This window comes from Etheostoma spectabile, chromosome 10, assembly GCF_008692095.1.
Source record: "Etheostoma spectabile isolate EspeVRDwgs_2016 chromosome 10, UIUC_Espe_1.0, whole genome shotgun sequence".
NCBI classification, from domain to species: Eukaryota; Metazoa; Chordata; class Actinopteri; order Perciformes; family Percidae; genus Etheostoma; species Etheostoma spectabile.
In genome coordinates, this window is record NC_045742.1 from 16,527,462 (window position 1) to 16,546,957 (window position 19,496).

General features: G+C 40.0%; 2 protein-coding genes across 7 annotated transcripts in view; one reads left to right on the forward strand and one right to left on the reverse strand.

Moving 5' to 3' along the window:
- kcnip1a (Kv channel interacting protein 1 a) overlaps positions 1 to 13,760 on the forward strand; it is a 47,174-nt gene extending 33,414 nt beyond the window's left edge. For 2 of the 5 annotated variants that reach the window (XM_032528025.1, XM_032528027.1), the window contains exons 2-8: positions 9,470 to 9,594; positions 11,056 to 11,140; positions 11,230 to 11,300; positions 11,400 to 11,507; positions 11,635 to 11,739; positions 12,170 to 12,232; positions 12,710 to 13,760. In XM_032528025.1, coding sequence (XP_032383916.1) covers positions 9,470 to 9,594; positions 11,056 to 11,140; positions 11,230 to 11,300; positions 11,400 to 11,507; positions 11,635 to 11,739; positions 12,170 to 12,232; positions 12,710 to 12,757 — 605 coding nt within the window. In that variant the 3' untranslated portion in view covers positions 12,758 to 13,760. Of the gene's footprint in view, positions 1 to 514; positions 841 to 9,469; positions 9,595 to 11,055; positions 11,141 to 11,229; positions 11,301 to 11,399; positions 11,508 to 11,634; positions 11,740 to 12,169; positions 12,233 to 12,709 lie in introns of those variants that run through there. The other 3 variants (XM_032528026.1, XM_032528029.1, XM_032528028.1) reach the window with 2 other exon arrangements.
- Positions 13,761 to 13,842: 82 nt separating this feature from the next.
- Positions 13,843 to 18,511, reverse strand: tlx3a (T cell leukemia homeobox 3a). 2 transcript variants are annotated; one of them, XM_032528023.1, is made up of 3 exons: positions 17,645 to 18,511; positions 16,446 to 16,680; positions 13,843 to 15,745 (listed from the first exon to the last, which is right to left on the reverse strand). In XM_032528023.1, exons 1-3 carry the CDS (start codon positions 18,069 to 18,071, stop codon positions 15,562 to 15,564), a joined length of 846 nt encoding a protein of 281 aa, XP_032383914.1. In that variant the 5' UTR covers positions 18,072 to 18,511; the 3' UTR covers positions 13,843 to 15,561. The 2 variants fall into 2 exon arrangements, with proteins under 2 accessions (XP_032383914.1, XP_032383913.1); XM_032528022.1 differs by having other exon boundaries at positions 16,446 to 16,683; positions 17,645 to 18,494.
- Positions 18,512 to 19,496: the final 985 nt, after the last annotated feature.

The following is a 19,496-nucleotide window of genomic DNA, read 5'->3' on the forward strand; positions in this document are numbered from 1 at the left end:
GGGGGGGGGGGGGGGGGGGGGGGGGGGTATATATAGGGGTATTATGGATGGATGAACAGGAATGATGGATTGAGTGAATGAAGGTGTTGATGGATTGAAGTGGCCTTTTCATGATCAAACCACGATGATGAGGACCCTTCATAATTTTTTTCTCATCCCATGTTTTCCCTTAACTCCATATTTTATATTTACTTCTCAAATCAATGTTTCAGGTTGTGTTTATTTGCATATTTGTCCTCCATCAGAGGGAAACAGATGTGATTAGGTGTGAAATGTAACAAGGCATGTTTGTTGCTTTTCCCAGAGTGTTCTCAAATCAATGGGTACACTCATATTAATTTATAATTTAGCAAATCAAGATCCTGGCGATTTCATATGAATCACTGATGCTCTGCTTGGCTTTTGGCTTGCGTGTGTAGATGGGAGGGAGCTAGAGAGAGTGAGAGAGAGGGAGGGAGGCTACAACCTCTAATGAAAAACAAGGAAATTGGAAGGAGAAAGATAGAGAGTGGGAGAGTGTGGGGAGAAAAAGAGGAGAGAGAGAGAGAGAGAAAAAGAGAGGAGGGGCACTGTGAGATGGAGTGCAAAAGCGTGGAAGGAGGGATGATAGAGGGGTTTCTGCCGAGAGCAGCCATTGAGAGAGGGAGGGAGGGAAAGGAGGATGAGAAGAGGAAAGAGGGAGAGGGAGTGTGTGTGCGCGTTCTAACCGTCCAAACACGTGACAAAAGAGATAGAGACTTCAGCATACAGACGCGCTTGTTTCCACGACGACGACAGCAAGCATGGGGGCTGTGATGGGTACGCTGACAATGCAAGCCAAGACGAGGCGGCTGTCCAGGGGTGAGGGAATACACACACACACACACACACACACACACACACACACACACACACACACACACACACACACACACACACATGCATGTGCATACCCTCATAAACACATAAACACAATGCACACACACATATGGACAGTGAAACTTTTAACAATGTGTTTTATTGTATCTTACACACACACACACACACACACACACACACACACACACTCACACACTCACACACACACACACACACACACACACACACTCGGTCATTCACTCACTCACCCACTCACTCACTCACTCACTCACCCACTCCAGTTCAAATATTCTGCGCACGTACGCAAGCTGCAGACCAAAGATTAATAACTGCTCATATTTTAAGATGCAGTGAAAGAAAGAGGACAAATAGTTTGTTGTTGTGTGTGTGTGTGTGTGTGTGTGTGTGTGTGTTTGTTTGTGAATGAGTGTGTGTGTGTGTGTGTGTGTGTGTGAGACCAACAGGTGTTCCCAGAGGAAAAAAGCATCTTTTTTATCCCCCAACAAAGTTTTAGTGCGACAGTGTGTGTGTTCAGCCATGTGAATGTTGTTGAGCTTATTTTTTTGACAGAGCAAACCAAGAGAGGAGAGTGAGAGAGAGATGGCTTGCGTGCATGCGTGCATGCTTGCATGCATGCGTGTGTGTGTGGCTGAGTATGTGTGTTGCTCTCTGTCTAGCAGCGTGTGCAGATTTGGGCATCAACATTGGTAAACACACGTCGAAGGTATTTGTCACTCTGCTCACACACTGCTGTTCCGTCTTGCTGTTACCTTGGAAGCACGGTAGCCATGGCAACAATAGATGTCAGTTTTTGGGTGGGAGGGGTAGGGAGGTTTGATGAGATTGGGATATTCCAAAGTAAATTGAGGCCATGTGAAAGAGATGGTGAGAGATACAAATATGCAACAACAAAAAATGTGAAGACCTGTTGCCTGTGAGAAATGTTTTACTCCGTCATTACTCATTCTTATAAAGCCGGTAAACCTCATTTGTATAAATAACAAATCCAAACTGCCTGCTCAAGTGAATGGGCACACTGAGCAGAAGACCACTGTCAGAGTGAAAATCACCTATTGTGTGCAGTCACTTAAACTCATTTGTTAAGGCAGGCTATTATCAGTTTTTCAGTGCAAATTAGACCATGCAGGACAATTTCCCAGTGAGTGCATATGGCTCGTTTCTCCTTTTTAATGAGTTGTACACCTAATCCTGTGTGTGTTAAAAGGCAAGGCATAAATGTGTTGCAGTTTTAAATAATGAGGTGATTGTAGATACACTTGCCTTGTGCAAACGGGTGAAATCTGACTCCTGCAAATGAAAAACAAGCCTATTTACCCCAGCAAATGCCTGGCATAAAACACGAAAGAATTGGATGTGTTGGTGTGCAAAGCTGAAGCTATTTGGAGGTTATTTGTAATTCTGGTGTTGTGTTGTGGTGCTTGAGCGTCTCTCCCTCTCCCGCTCTAACATGTTGGATGTATGCAGGATTATTGCAGCAGGGCTTATTTGTGTGCAGCCCCCTATTCTGTGGTGTTGCAGATAACTTGTTATCTGGGATCATGACACAGCGACATGGTGCACGGCTGTAATATTGTGAGATTAGATTCATACAATGATTGATCTTCTGAGCACGAGCTCATCACTGTGCTCCGAAGAAGAAAAAAGAACTGTCTTGCCGTGTCTTGAGTCCTGCGCCTCCCTGAATATTTACATGCCTGCTTGTCTAGTCTGTCTGTTTTCATCAAGGCTGCTTGTAGTTCTTTATTTTCTGTCAAGTGTTCTTTTCTTCCTGACAGCCTCTCTTTGTCTGTTGTTTCCTCCCACCTTTTGTCTTGTCTGCCTGGTTTTTGTCTGGTAGGCTATCTTCTGTGTTTTCCTTCACATCTGTTATGGTGACCTCTGACCACTCATCTCTCCAGTAACATTCTCACCTGGCATTTTTCTCCCTTCCCTGGTGAATTTTTTATTTCCTTTTTAGTTCCTATAAATCTCTGTGTTCCTCACCTACCCCTTGCAGCAATGTTGTCTCAATCTTCCCCTTGTCTCCTGTACTTCTTTGTCACTTCTCTGTCCCCCCCCCCCCCACACACACACACACTCACTCTAATGCCACCACCACAATTTGCTCCTGCCTTACTCCTTCTTCCTTCTCCTCTCTCTCTTTTATGCCTCCATTCTTTCTCTCATGTGCATCCTTTCTCCATCACCCACACTCCCATTAGCTGGTGTGAGTGCTTATTAAGTCATCTCGTTATTCTCCTCACTTGGCATCCAGCAGTCTGTGTACACGTGTTTGTGTACTTCTGCAGAGTCTAGACATGTATTTACTCAAAGATCAATTTTGGCATGCTACTACATGTGCAAACATGGGAGTGTATATTGTTTTATGCACACAGGTGCTTAATATTTTATCTATGACCCTAGAAATAATGTGCTCATATTTGTCTTGTTGAAGGGTGTGCGACTGGATACATGTGGCCCAACATGTGGAAGTGTGTGTTTGTGTGTGTGTGTGTGTGTGTGTGTTTTTAAGCAGAGTGAGTCATTGGACTTTTCAGTGAACAACCCAAAGGCCACTCAAAGATTGGCCCCATGTCAACTGTCTTGGATGTTTAGTGTGGAAAACATTGCCTCCTAGAGCTTGAATTCATGTTGTGGACCATGATGATGTTGTGCATCTTTGCATGGCGTAAATAGAACTGTTGCAGATGGAATCTATTTTTAAATCCTCCATATCACCAGAGAGCCTTCAGCCAGTAGAGCTGCAACTTTTTTGGAGAGCCCTCTCCACCATTAAAGAGGTCGGTGAGAGCGAGCCCTCTCCGTCGCCGCCAGGACAGCAGATTAGGCTAATTCAGATTATGCAAATGACTCTGGCAAGGATTACATGACTCTGTATGAGAAGGAAAGAGAGAGCCTGGCAGAGATGGAGTGGCAGAGTGAGACGTGAATTTGGCAGAGTGAGAGAGATCAGAAATGGAGGAGAAAGGAGGATTTAGTTGGCAACAGAAGAAAGGAAGAGATGGAGGAGAGCTACAGTTAAATACAAGAGCCAGCAGAGGAAAGGTAGGAGTTAAATCCTGTTTCTGGGCTGGAGGAAGTGTGTGTGTGTGTGTGTGTGTGTGTGTGTGTGTGTGTGTGTGTGTGTGTGTGTGTGTGTGTTAATACAAGATGTATTTTTTTGTGATAGGATGCTGGCTGGGGACAGTGACAGGCAGTCTTTTCTTTACTGACAGTTGAGGTTGTTGTTTAATATAATCCATAAACTCCATACCTTATACAAGCTTGTTTAATAGATGGAAGTGAAGCTCCTGAGGCAGCTTTTTATGTAGATTGTATCTTGGTTACCCTAACCTCCTCAGGTTTTAGGTGGGGAACACGATTTGTACAGATTTCTTACAATTAAAAAGAAATTGTTATAGTAAGTATGCCCTGTAACAACTCAATTATACACTGCCATTTATTAATGGTAATCGTATGCTTTTAAAAGAGGTTGCTTATATCAAAATCTTGCTATTAGACCTTTGCTAATTATCTTTGTTGAGAACCGAATTATTAACTTTTTCGAAAACAGAATAGTTCCTGTGCACTTTGACTGGCAGAGTAAAGCAGGAGTGAATCATCCGCTCCCTAATATCTGTGAATGGACAGGCAAAGGCCCAGTGGGTCAGGGGGACACTAAGCAGGAGCAAGAGGAGGACATTTTTGTTTGAAAGTAAGAGCGCTTGGTCAGGAACGACATTTATTTTCAGCTAATCCCAGATCTGCAGCCTGCTGCTACCACTTTGTTTACAAAAAAATCATGTTATCACATGGAAAATGTCTAAAAATCACAATTGCATATTTTTAAATTTATCACACTTGAAATGTGTTTCACACGTTATATTTTATGTGTGAAATGTCCGAAAACCACGTGTAAATTAATAATTGATTTTATGCTCTGCTCTGCTTTATTTTTAAATAGCATCTGTCTTTTATATTTATGTTTTATCAGTGCACATTGTAGTACATTTTATGTATGAAATATGCTATATAAATGAAGTTGTAAGCACTCAGGCCACATGTTTCCTTTAATATTCTGTGGTATAGTAGGCTTATCCTACGGAAAGTGTACTATCCGTGGAAAGGAAAGGAGTGTTGGTGTGAAAAAACAGGAAGATTTATTGTTCGCCATGTCTGTGTGTTATACCATGACAAAAATGTTGCTGATTGGTCAGAGTGAGAGACAGCTGAAGGCCGATTACTTGAACAAACACAATATATCATCCTTAACAAGTGATGTGTACACTACGGAGCGTTTTTTTTAAATGTCTGGCAAATTAAATTAAATGCTACTCTTGCCACTAAATTTAATTTTACCCAGCAGTTCTGCTTTAATCCCAGAACGGTAAATAAAGCAACCCTTCAATTGACAACTCTGTGGGAAACCTCTTGATACAGCAGAGCCCCCTGCAGCCCGCCAGTCAGTGGCTACACACTTCATCTCGTTGGGCAATCACAGCTCCTTTTTACCTTCACATTTGGACATGAATGAGTACCAGCTGGTCACAGTTCAGAGATACTACGGAAAATGTTTATCTAATCAGTACATGCTTTACATGCTAAGAATATGGTATGTTTTATTGTTGACATTTTGTTTTTTTAACTTTATCATGTTACAACTGAACATATCAGCTAAATCGGAGGTAACACGTGTAATGAAATGTGCAACACATTTTTATTAGAAGCTTTGACGCACACTAGTGACTTCTGTGTAAGTCACTGCTTCCCCCTGCTGGTACTTGCAGCCTATAGCAGGTTAAATTTATACTCATTCAGACATATTACAATATTAAGACATTATTAGGTGGATCTCACTGGGTGTATTCATACTTACTGATTTGGATAAAAGTGTTGTTTACATTGTAGTGCAATTCCCTTTAAAAGGACTCGGTCATGTTTGATTATAAATAAGTCCCTTTGTAGTGAATTATTAAGCCTTCTGTTGTTCAGGGATGACTGTGTGTCTTATAATCAAGTGCTAATCTGCTCATAAACACACACGTACACACCCACAAATGCATACACACACACACTCATACACACACGCACACACACACACACACACACACAGACACACACACACACACACACACACACACACACACACACACACACACACACACACATGCATATGTGCGGACAGTCACAAGACAAGCATACAGTCGTACAGTAGAAGGTGAGTTTATCATTGTTTACAGTGTGCTCAGGTCGGACCCTCAAGTTAGAGCTGCGTTCCCAAAGAGTGAAGGACACAGGGATTGTAACAGAAGGGGTGGGGGGGAAGAAGCGTTAGTGGGATTGAGCGAAGGTCAGGATAAGAGAGTGAGATACCCCAGGGAGTCCGGAGACAGGGGGATAAAAAGACAGAGACAAAGAGAGGCAGGCACGTACTGATCTCACTGTAGGAGAAGGCAGGATAGATAGAAAGTTAAGGCATGAGAGAGAGGTGAGAGAAACAGCTCCCTGTCGCTAACTGTAGTCAGATTTGGGTGAAAAAGCTATAGCTAGTTAGAAAGTTTAGAATGTGTTTGTTCTTGCATATTTCTACAGAACATAGTAAAAGTCCAATAATTTAAAAAAGAACTTAAAGGAATCAGAGGTGAGTTGGAGACAAAAAGCTTCTAGAGGCCAGTGGAAAGAAATAAGTGAATCAAAAATGGAAAGAGAGGAGCAGAGTGAGAACAGCTTACATACTATAGCCATCATTCTGTTGTGCTGTGGGGCCGTCAAAATGCTGCACCTACTGGGAGTCATCACCGTAGAGGGTGAGTCAATACTACAACTCTACCATCACCTGAACAAGCACTCACACTGTCAGCAAAGTTGGAAGGTTTTTACTACTGTCTGTCTGTGAGCAAGTTATAGATTTTTTGGGAAAGTTTGATGTGTGGAACTTAGATCACTTGTATTCAGCTGCTTCTTTCTGAGAAACTCATCAGAATATGAATACATAAACAAACAATGAATGCATGTGAATGTTTGAAGCTGGAGACTGACTGACTCAACTGCATGTACTGTAATTCATTCTTAACTATTGCCTTCAATCACCCATAGTATAGGCTTGCTGTATGAGGCTTGTGTGTTTTTTTCTCTGCTGTTTTTGATATTCTAAATCTCTCATACTTGGTAAACATTTACTTCAATGTCTAGTGTCATCCTGTTTACAGAAAACTGAGTCTAAAACAGCTACAATTATTTGAAAGTTAACAGTGATAATATATACATACTAAAAGTCATAAAAATTAGATAACTAACGTTCATATCACAACTTTAAATTGTCTGGATGTGTTCCACAGTGTGTAATTTTACAAATCTTAAGTTCTATAGGTGTGTGTGTCTTCATGTATGGGTCCTGTCTAACCATTGTTAATTTATTCTAAACACCTAATTGTTGCCTGCATTTACGGCATTATTTCTTTTTTTAACGACATGCACATATATCTTTGTACATGCTGAAAGATATGCCCTGCTAACCAATGTGATCATAAAGTCTAATGTACTGAGTGAAGGTGAAAACAATTTTAAACTTAAATACTACTGTAACTGATCCTGACTCTCACGCAATTATACATTGTACTTTGAGTTGGGACGTCCTGAGTTGTGGTAGATTTTGTGTAAGCAGGAAGGGTGTCCTAATTGGGTGTAAATAATCTCACCTTGAACCATGATTGTGCACCTCCACCCTAATGTGACACTGAACTGCCTTAGTGATGAATTGAATGGCCTTCAGGTGTGTTCGTGCGTGTGTGCGTTAGTGGAAATGTCCTATGTAAAGAGAGGCTGCTTAACTACTAAACAGAAGTTATACAAAGTAATGATGTAAAAATCCACCTACACTGTAGAAAACTAGTGGGCATAGTGTAATAAGCTTTTGCTGGAGAACATACCATATTATTGTATTTTATGTGGGCTGTTACAGTTCGAATAATAAAATAGAATAGAATGCCTTTATTGTCATTATACACAAGTGCAGTACCTGTGCAACGAGATTGAAGCAACCCCTTTACAGTGTCAACACGAAATATATAATATAAAAAAATATATAAAATATAAAAATATAAAGTATAGGTAGTGCAGAAAAAAGAGGGGGGAGGGGGCTGGTGGACAGTCCTGAGAACATCTGTATACTGTACATGCAGTATATAAAATAGTTTTGTATACACACATAGTTATATTTTATATTTTGTTTCAGTACCTAGTGTACAGTGCAACATTAGATTAGAGGGATGTCATCCTAATTTATATTCCATCATAAGTTATATTTAAATTCAAACACACTTTTGCTCTTGAGGCTTGATGGCAGCACTTCTATGCAGATATGAAAAGTCTGTTAATGTATTAAATGGGATCACTGGACTGTTGACTGAGGTTTCATTGAGCAGTGAGATGAAGTTGTCTTTGCCTGGCACAGTAAAAATGCCAACCTGCTAGTGATGATTCTCTGAGAGAATAGAGCTGAGGAAGTATTGGTGTAATAAAGCTTCACAAAGTGCTAATGGTCTTGGCACACATTCTATTTTAGGACTGTTGATGTTTCAGAATCTGGAGTGCCAAGGACAGTGTGAACACTGCACTCTGTGACACTTCATTAAAGCAGGACAGGAGCCTCTTTTTAAAATGCTTTAGCTCACTCACTGTACCTGCGCCACCAGCACCCACTCAAACCACTGCCTGCTTGAGTCCTCCGATGACAGTGCTATAATCTGTTTAGTGATGACAGTAATTTGTTACTGCTAAAAAGACAGAGGAAATTGTAGCTGATCAACATGCAGTCCTATAGATATGAAGTCAGCGCTTTTAAATAATTAGAGGTCTATGCCAGTAGCAATCTAGGCTGACACACCAACTGTCTATACTCCAAAACATTCATATCACTTTTATGATTATATAACAAACTATAATGAAGCAGGAGAAGATGATAACTTCAGGTCTCTCTCAGATGCTCCACACTAAAGCAAACACTGCTGAGCAAGCTCACGCAGGTCAGTGACAATCAGACTGGACAAAGTGGACCGGGTTATTAACCACCAGTATGTTTTTTTTACATCTGTCATTTTACTACTGCACGTTATGACCACTTCATCCTATTCTGAATTTGTATGACTGTTATTATAATCATTTATGCACAGGTATAGTATTATGTCTGATTATTACATTGTAGATTGCTTCAGGGACTTTCAGGGTGTTTAGACAAGTGTGTGTGTGTGCGCGCGCGTATGCTCACGCGTGTATGCGTGTGTGCGCAACTTAGAGTCAGTGTCCTCTCTCCCCTCCCCTGTGGCGGGAGAGTAATGAGTTGTTAATGATCGGGCCGGTGAGAGTAGGAACATGGAGCTGTTAAACTGACCTCTACCTTTCCCCGCCTATCTTTCCTTTTTAAAGCTAAAGTCTTATTATTTCTGCCTTATCCAGTACAATAGATATTCAAGATATTCAGAACACTGTGTCCCTTCTTCCTTCTTTTTTTAATGTTTTTTTTTATCTGCCCTTCCGTTCTTTTGCTCTCTCAATTTTTCGTTGTTTGTCGTGCGTGGGTTATGTTAAGGAATCTTCTTTCATGTTTCTTCAGACAAAACTGATGATGACTTGGAGATAACCATGGTGTGCCATCGACCCGAGGGCCTCGACCAGCTAGAAGCCATAACCAACTTCAGCAAAAGAGAGCTCCAAGTGCTCTACCGGGGCTTTAAGAACGTAAGTGACTGCACTTTCTTTTATATATTTTAATATTTGTATACATATATTTTGATTTTGTTGTTTACAGTATATTGTCATTCTGAGGAGCGACTAAACTGTGTTTTGTTGTCTTAAAACAATGACAATAAAGATCTATTATGTCTACTCCATTCTAGGTGAATTAGTCCTTCTTATACTGTACACACAGCACATAACCAAAGTGTCCATGTGATGACCGGTAGATTGCTTGCTCTAGTGCTTAAATGTAGAATAAACCTGAAGTTTACTTCTTAGCAAGCACACCAAGAGATTTGTTTAAAAGAATAAATACTCCTTCACCCAAGAATTCTGAATTCTGTTTGAAAATGTATTTCATTCATGTGTGAACACAAGATTTACTAAACATTTTGATTCATTCAGTGTCGTCCTGGTTTGTGCCGTAACTCGTCTTAGACCCATAGCAACCCTGATATACTGTATGGCCAAAAGTCCAGACAGATATTTGGGGATCAAAAATGACCTTGTGCAATAGATTCATTAGGCCTCCTGGGTAAAATCCATAATCTCTGTCTCTAAATTAAGCAAATAATAGGTGCAACAAACTGATGCTTCTATAAAAGAATATTAGCTTGCCAGATATCCCTTTTTTTGGGTGTGTAATGCTTTGACGAACACTTGCTTTGAAGCAAACACATTTGATTTAAGTGGTTTTACAAGTCACCTGTTTTTCTCTGGTAAATCAATTAGGCTTTATATCAGCACCAGGAGCTGTCCACAGTTTAAGCCTGTATGTCTCTCCAATGAAAGGCAGATTTAGATGATGAACTAAGGGCATTTTTATTGGATTAAAAATGACCTCATGGCATTTATATTGCTGTACTAATGCTACAGTAGATTTATTAAAAGGTTTGATATTTCTTTAGATTTCATTGCTGCTATTTGTTTATCGCTACACTTGATGCTTTCTTTCTTCATTTTATTGTTGACATTGTTAATTCTATATAGTTTGCAGTAGTCTTGTCTTTTTTCTTACAATACAAATAAACCTTTAAGTTGTAATACATGCCAAAGTAAAATAAAATTAGCTGTCATCCATGGACACTTTTTGTGTCTTTTTTTTGTAAACGTACAGCTAAATTAAAGCGAACATGTAAAAACTAGACTCAACAGTGACATCCTGAAAAGACAGCCAGATTTGGCCACTGCAGTCTGTTTTACTTTTGATGGTATTACACATGAATGCTTTATACTACAAACTGGTAATATTTAAAACTATGTTGTACTAAAATGTATCACATAGAGGTTTAACCAACAGCCAATCTCCTATCACCGTTGTGTAATCCTTTGATTTATTCCATCAACACTCTTCATCTGTTAAACCCTCCCTCAGTCCTCCATCAGTTTCTGTCCAGGTTGGTATCTGCAGTTTACATCTCCCACCTCCTCACCCTCTCTTTCCGTCTCCCGCTCTCATTCCAGGAGTGTCCAAGTGGCGTTGTGAATGAGGATACTTTCAAGCAAATATACTCCCAGTTCTTCCCACAGGGAGGTAACGACAGAGAGTGTGTGTTGTGCTGTTTGAGTCTATACTTGTCTTGGCTTCTGTATTGTTTCTACCCAGTGTACTGACACACTAATTTCTTCTTACTGCAGATGCCAGCACCTACGCACACTACCTGTTCAACGCATTTGACACAGCACAAAGCGGCTCCATAAAGTTTGAGGTTTGCTTGTTTCTTCCTATTCAAGTAATATTGTTGTTTTTATTTCAAAACTAGTTCTCCTTTGTCAGTGTTTGATTCTGTCCTTTTTGTCTCCATCAGGACTTTGTAGCAGCTCTGTCCATCCTGCTGAGGGGCTCCATCACTGAGAAGCTACAGTGGACCTTCAACCTTTATGATGTCAACAGAGATGGATACATCAACAAAGAGGTGTGTGTTTTGTGTATTTGTACATGCCTAACTTTCATTTATTTTCAATAGCGCTAATACGCACATTGTTTATGTGTTTTTGTGTTAATCTCACACTTACCGTCCCATTTGTGTCTCTGTTTCATAGGAGATGACAGGTATCGTCAGAGCGATATATGACATGATGGGGAAGTACACTTACCCTGCCTTGAAAAATGATGCACCCAAGCAGCATGTGGATGCCTTCTTTCAGGTAACAACATCTGAGTACTTTATTTAATTCTAATAAAAACGGCAACAACAAAAACAACAACACATTTTTGATGATTAAGCAAACAAGGATGTGTCAGACACATGCTTAACATTTACGGAAGCAGCACCAGTAGAAGAAAAAATTGGTAGTTAGCATGAGCAGCAAAGTACACCATCAAAAACAAAAGAGTGACAATAGACTAAACTTGCAAAAAAAAACAAAACAGAAACACCACAGCAAAGAGAGCTGAGCAAGAAAGAAGTTGCCAAAATGACACAATGACACAGTCACAGAATAGGCCACTGATTTTTACAGGACGTGTATTTATTTACAAAAGATTTGTTGATAGCGTTTGTACCTTTGATTAATATCTTAATATCTGACACACCTTTGACAAATGGATTGGCAGTATGTGTGTTCTTCTCCACAGAAAATGGACAAAAACAGAGATGGGGTGGTCACTCTGGATGAATTCATCCTCTCTTGTCAAGAGGTATTCTCTTTTTTTCTTGTTAAAGTTACATAATCCTAAGGATCCCTCTCCAATCAACCTTTTTCACTAAAGACATTTTGACATGTCTCAGTAGGAAGACACAAGTGTAAATTGTTAAATTAATGATGACTGAATTCTGTTAAAACGGGGCCATTGTTAACATAATTCGAAACACTTGTGCTTTTTCTACTGTTGTGTGAAAGGCTTATTGTAATATTTGCACTTACTTTACTTACTATTTACACAATGTTTCTCGGATTCTTTGCTTATCTTCCTCCTTTGCAAGTCTCACTATACTGGATATTAATTTCGGTCTTTGCTACCTTTTGTATCAAAGTGTTTATCTGCAGAGAGCTCACTAACCAACATATTAAAGGCTTGTACTGCCCCCTTGTGGCCAGCAAACTGAATGAAATGGTGGTTGATGGATGACTCTCCTCACACTCTGCTTCTTAATTTTCTGTCTCAATTGCACAGGATGAAAACATCATGAGGTCTCTACAGCTCTTTGAAAATGTCATCTAGACAACAAAGAAGAGGGGACTGTGCAACAGACGAAAGCGCCAAGCAAGAAAAGAAAATAGAACAAAGGAGAAAGAGAAGCAGGAGAGATGAACATGCAAGAGAAAAGGAACAGCACCGCTTGAGACAAAACATGGATCTTGTAGCTTTGTGTGGGACGGTTGCCACAAATCTTCATTGAAGGCATCTTGCTGTAACAAATCCTAAGAGACAAACATTTTGAAAAACGTCCTTTGGACTTAAACCCTTCATTTAACCTTTCTGTAACAATTGACCTTGTTTATGTCTCCCTTGTTTGTTGCTGTCGTTACGCTGACGGTTACAGTCGCATCAGACTGTGTGTATTTCATTGCATCGTGTAAATACTGATTCTCACACATTTGGTCGAATACCCCTCTGTATATTGAACCACATTATCAAGCACGACTGGAATTCCTAAAAGCAGCTAAGCAGTGAGATCAACCCAGTGCATACTATTGTGGATCAGAGGCTTAATTAATAGCTGTTTTCATCAGTAATTTTTACGTCATCACAAGAAATGTGAGCAATATTGTGAAGCATGCAAGACAGAGGCCTACTACATATTTAACGTATATGTGCCATGAAAAGCTTGGTGGCATTATATTCAGCAAAGTAGATACATTTGAAAAGCCAAGGTCTGGGTGTAGCATCTCACGGAGCCACCTCATCCGTTTCTGAATTCAGACACAGGCCTGGAAAGCTTTGCTGAGCTGAATATAAGCTTGCAGTCTTAAGTCTCGTGGCACTTTGCAGCAGTCTTCTCTACACCTACTGTGTGTGTTCCAGTGGTGTCAGTCAGTGTCTCAATGTTGCAACGACTCAACTGTAGATATTTAACTGTTGTATTGTATTGTGGCCGTGTGGAACAGTCTTGTCTGCGTGTTTCTGATTCTGACTATCTGTCTGTCTATCTGTCAAATTGGATATAACTGTAATTATTCAACCTGACACTCTTCGTTAAATAAAAAGTCAATTTAGAGGTTTACTGGCGTACAGATGCAAAGTGTGTGAAGTGTGTGTATGTGTGTGTGTGTGTCTGTGTGTTTGTGGTGTCCTGATGTAAAGTCTCGAGCAATTAGCTTCATCTTGTGGACACCACAATCTGTCCAGAGAGGAAAGTTTTGTCGTCTGTTTTGTCCATTAAAAATGTCGACTCAGAGCGACCAACCTTTCACTGTGAAGGATAGACAGGAAGAGGGGAGAAAGATGGAGGGATTGTGGAGAAAGAATAGAGGAAGATGAGAGAATAAGACAGGAGATGAGAGAGACCTCGTCACTGATTCTGAAGGAATGGAAGCCATGTTTCACACAAGAGCCATTGTTTTGAAGATTGAGCAGGACAAAAATACAAATTTATGAATGATTTACTGTCATGCCCACTCACTGTGCTACCAATGAAAACCCTTGCTGAGATGTGTTGCGGCTCATCTCAAATGTACCCAGATAGACTAACAGACAGGAAGACAAACAGATAGACATCTTAAAACTGTCAAAATGAAATAATGTGTGTAATGAAATATTGTATAGAATCATTATATTTATCAATAAACTTTTCAAGAAACAAAAAGAATTCATGTCTACTTGTCACGTACCTTGTCACTCCAAAATTTGTTTTTTTTCTAGCTTATAATTATGGTGTAATAAACCTTAAAAATCTTATTTTTTTATTTATGGTGCATCATAAAGAGATTGAGCAAAAAGTGTCACAAGAACAATTTATATTGTTATTTACAGATATACAATGAAAGTATAAAAAGAGTTGTACATTTGTGCCTCTCGATCCCAAAGGACACACAAATAAAGCATGATAATGTGCATATGAAAAAAAACGTCACCACCGTCACTGAACATGCATCACTCCCTTATTTTCCCAACTTACTGCCTCGTTCATATTTTCTTCACTTCTCTCCCCTCTTATCCAGACATCTATTTTCCTTTTATTACTTCGCACAAAAGCATTTCTCCCCCATTATGTAACATTTTAGGTATCCTTATCTTTTCACAGGTGTGGGTGCAACACACCTGTGTATGTAGGTGGATGTGGTGGTGCATTTTAGTTGGAGGTATACATTTATAAATGAGATCGGTAGAATGCTTCAGTACCAGAACAACTAAAAAAAATCTCTGAACCCGTTTTTATCTGCATTTTCGTGTATTTTGTGGCAGGAGATTTATTTAAAACTCAGACAAATTTTTATGCTAGGACTCTATTGTATATGTTTTGGGGTGTAGGCCTTGTCTTTATATGGCTGGTGTTTATCCCCTAAAAATACAGAGCCAACCCTTTCAAAGTGTTGTAAAGTCTGTTTCAGAATAAGGAGTTGGTTGTTGAGAGCAAGACCTTCAGAAAACACTTAATCGTGTCTTACTGGGGATAATTATTTGCCTCCTTCAAGTCTATGGGGTGAATGATCTTCTTCTTATGAACAGATCAAGTACAAGCATCACAGGGTGACAATAATTTTGAATTAAAAGTATTCTTTCCTTTTTTTGATTTAAAAAAGTCTCACGGTTCCAAAGTACAGAGTTGAAAGATTTATTCCAAGAAAGTTCTGTTTCTCTTTCAGAACAGGCATCACTCACCCTTATGTCAGGTCCCTTTTTCCCAACCGCCCAATCAAATGGCTGCCTGTGACCCATTCTTCAGTTTATCTGGTCCAACATTTTTTTTTATCCATTGCATGGACAAAGTAAGTCCCACTGTCCTCATGTAGGCCTAATTTAATGTATGTATCCTCCCAGGGATATTAGATGATGTTTATTGATTACAGCGTGGTGTCTGGTCTCTATTCCCTCTCCTCGGCCCAGGGTTGGAGGTTCTGCAGGGCATACAGGGAGGAGTTATGCGCGCAAAGTGGATCCGAGACCGCTGATTCGCTGAGAGACTTCTGGAGGGCGGACTGCTGCAGCTGCAGGATGAGGCGATTGGCCTGTTGACGCTCCGCCTCCCTCTCCTCGGCTGTCTGTCTCCTAATAAAAAACAGGTGAAAAAAAAAAAACGTTATTAAATAAATAAATAAATAAATATATAAACAGAAAGTGAAGTTATGTAAGATTAATGGACAGCATCAAAGACTGCAAAAAAAATTCCCTTAAACTGCACAAAACAGCAGTGATACGTTCTTAGAATAAAAATTAAATGTTAAAAGTGATAAAAGAATGTCAAGGTTTGTTTTTAGCATGAAAAATTAGCAAAATAAAAAGCACATAGCATCATCATCATCACATAGCAACTTACTATCTGTAATAATAATCACTCATTGGTAAAAACTACATTTTGGGGATTAAAAAAAGGCATTTCTCTACCAAATATTTAATATTAATATTGAATTGTATAGGATGAAGAACATGAAGAGAAAAAAAGAAAAGAAGATGATAAAACGATATGAACGCTGATTTAAAAAATGTATAGACGTATATATATTTCTTGTTGTTTATTTGTATCCTGTAGCTTTTTTGTTCCGTGTCGACGGGCTCAATTCACAGGAAATGGCGCGCGGGGTCATCTACAGAACGAGGAAAGTTTGATTTTGAACAGGACGCCTCAAATAGGTGTAACTATTTGCGGAAGAAAACTGTAGTGCGGGTTTCTAACGGTGAATTGTGAATAAATGGGGTTACAAATGTAAGTACAGACTCCTTAGACTTGAATTTGAAACGTCATACCAACCTCCACTTGGTCCTGCGGTTCTGGAACCAGGTTTTGACCTGTGCGTCTGTCATTTTCAGACTCTTGGCCAGGGCTGCCCGCTCGGCGCTGGCCAGGTACTTCTGCCGGTGGAAGCGCTTCTCCAGCTCGCAGATCTGAACTCTGGAGAAGGACGTGCGGGGCTTTTTCCGTTTTGGCGGTGTCCGGTTCTGATACGGGTGTCCTATCCGCCGCGTAACGGCAAACGGCACCAGGGCTGCTGCAGGGAACAGAAACACACACCGGTGAGTGGAAGATGAGATTTCCTACAGCACCAAACAGACTAATTCACTCCTCACTCTGTATGGAAATTCAAGGCCATATATCACATATATCTGCCCTGTTTGACAACAATTCCCTATTTAGACTGTGTAAGCCATATGTGAAATATGTGAGTTGAAATTTATTGTGAAAGATGAGTCTGGCCAAGTATTGGAAACAATGCAATTATGGAAAAATAAATGAATACTCATTTTAAAGGTGTTTGAGCTGTAACGGATGAAATCCGCACTGCTAATTACAGCGAGGACAGCAGGCCTGTTGGCCTATTTGTCTTTTCTTTACACACTATATGCAAGACTTTTGATAATGAAGGCTCCTGTTCATCTTCAATTTGTTTAACCTTTGTGTTATATACATCGACCAGATCACACCTTTTCTTATTTTAGATCAGACCTAGTTTTCAGACCTTATTTTTATTTTCCTTTTCTCTTTAATTTCTGAAGTAAATTATTTGGCAGCGTAATATAGGCTTATTTTTAATTTATCTTCAATGTAGCCTTTTAATAACATTTAGTTATGTTTTTCTACAGTAATGCATCATAACAGAACCTGCGGTTGCTTTTTGGGTATTTACAAATAAAACCTGAAAAAGTGTGATTGAACATTACGATTTGTTTTGCTTTTCTTAGAAATTACATATTCAACTCCTAAAACATAAGTGAAGTCAGTAATGAAAAAGGCTTTAAATAATAATGTGTAAACGTAGTATGTGGGCTACTCCATCTCATGTTGCAACGATATTTAAAATAATTAAAGTGACAACATTTCAGTTGGCTGTAAAAGCCTTTACAAATATTTGACACGTGTTTTTTTTTTAATGATTCAGCAGCAGTTACTAATGTTTTAAATATTATACAATATTAATGATGTAAACTTGTTAGTTGGAACAGCTGGCCTACCTGATATTCTGTCCTTGGCGAACCTGTTTCCTATCCAGGGGAAGCACAGCCCTCCAAACCCAGGGACAGCGCTCTGGACTGGGGCCGGGGGTCCCGGCGCTGTCATGGGTCTGTGGGCCGGGACTCGAATTACTCCCCGGCTTCCCAGACTCCTGCTCTCCTCATATGAACCTGACGCCTCCACCGGAGGCATTATACCGGAGAGGGAGATAGACAGCGCGGTGTATGAAGGCGCGCTTGCCCCGGTCGGGCTTCCTAAACTGTAATAACCATCCCCGTTGCTTGAATCGGATCCACTTTGTCTTCCAGACACGCGCCCGTTTTCTGGCTCTGTACCGGCTCCCAGGATCTGGTCGATGCCGAAGCTTATAGGCTCGTGATGGGCCGGTTTTGGAGGAGGGCTCGGCGCGCTGGGTGCTTGCTCCATCCCTGTCGATCTGTCGCAAAAAGGACGAAAAAACTGAACAAGGTGTTTTCAGGGGGAATCGCAGCAGGGTCAAACTGTACCAAAAGTAATTGCCAGTAGTGTCTCCATCGCTGTCCAGCCGTCCGCCCAGAATCCAGCGTGTCCTTGTTGTCTCTAACAGGCCTCTTTCAGAGGACTGGGTCCTCTCTACATGCTGTGGTGAAAGTTTGATGGGCGTTTGGAGAGATGTGACGCTCTGTCCTCCTCTCAGCGCGTCAAAACGCTCAGTCTAGCAGCTCCGTCCTCCTCCATCCCTCTCCACCATCCATTGGCTGGCACCGGAATGACTGATTGAATGTTAATGGGAGTATAGCCCACAATTTGGCACAATAATCAATATTTCCCATAACCACGGGCGTCAGTTTGTTATATATATATAGCAAGATATGGCATTGCCATGCCTTCTGAATGAGTGAGAATTTGCTGTTGCCATTTTTTTATCATTATAACTGAGAGTAAGAGGCAAGCGACAGCTTCATGGAAATTTATTTGGCATATGTAAAATAATTGCACCAGGGATAACTGAAGATCAATGTTCTTTTAAGCGTCTCTGGTGACACAAATATATCTTATCGTTTCCACCGAGTGGTGTTTGGTCAGCCTGTTTGTGTTCCGCTCGTCTCCATAAATGTCTTCACGGGTTTATAAGTTTTGATGACAAATCATACGATGGAAAAAGTTTTTACACACAATAGAATCCGATGAATTGATGCTTCTGCCCATTATCACTTTTCAGGCGAGACATAAAGTGTGCATCATTTGTCCTCTTGGGTTCTGTGTCACCTCCCCAATCTGTATTGTTTGACACATGTGGAATACACGTGAATAATAAGTTTTCATGAAAACTGATTGAAAGCCCGTAGGAAGTGCTTTATAACCTGAAGACTACTCGTCATGAATGTATACTTCACATCGTCCACGCCTTATAAATGTGGGGAGTTTTTGCATGCATTTTTTTTTTTTTTTTACATTTCACATACATTTTATTGGTAAACTGTTTTAAAAGGTTAGATTTTTAAGCTCAAACCAAAAATTATGAAATGTGTTTTTCCCCAATAAGCGTCGAATTTAAACCCTTAAATGTTCGCATCTAATAACCAGTTGTAGAGCAGTCACTCGCGTTAATTCATAATTTTTTGAATGTCTAGTTACAGAAAAAAAAGTTAATTCTTAGAAAAACATTTACTCAATAATCAATTTCAACAGATGTTATTAAATATGGTACGTGTGAGATTATTGAGACAAAATATAATTTATAAAGTCAGATTATCATTTTACTGGTGCGTAATTACGCACACAAAACCCATCACATCTCTCTTTAAAATAAAAGGACAGCAGCCTAATTGAACACTGGCAGTGAATCACCAGCACTCATTGAGCACGGTA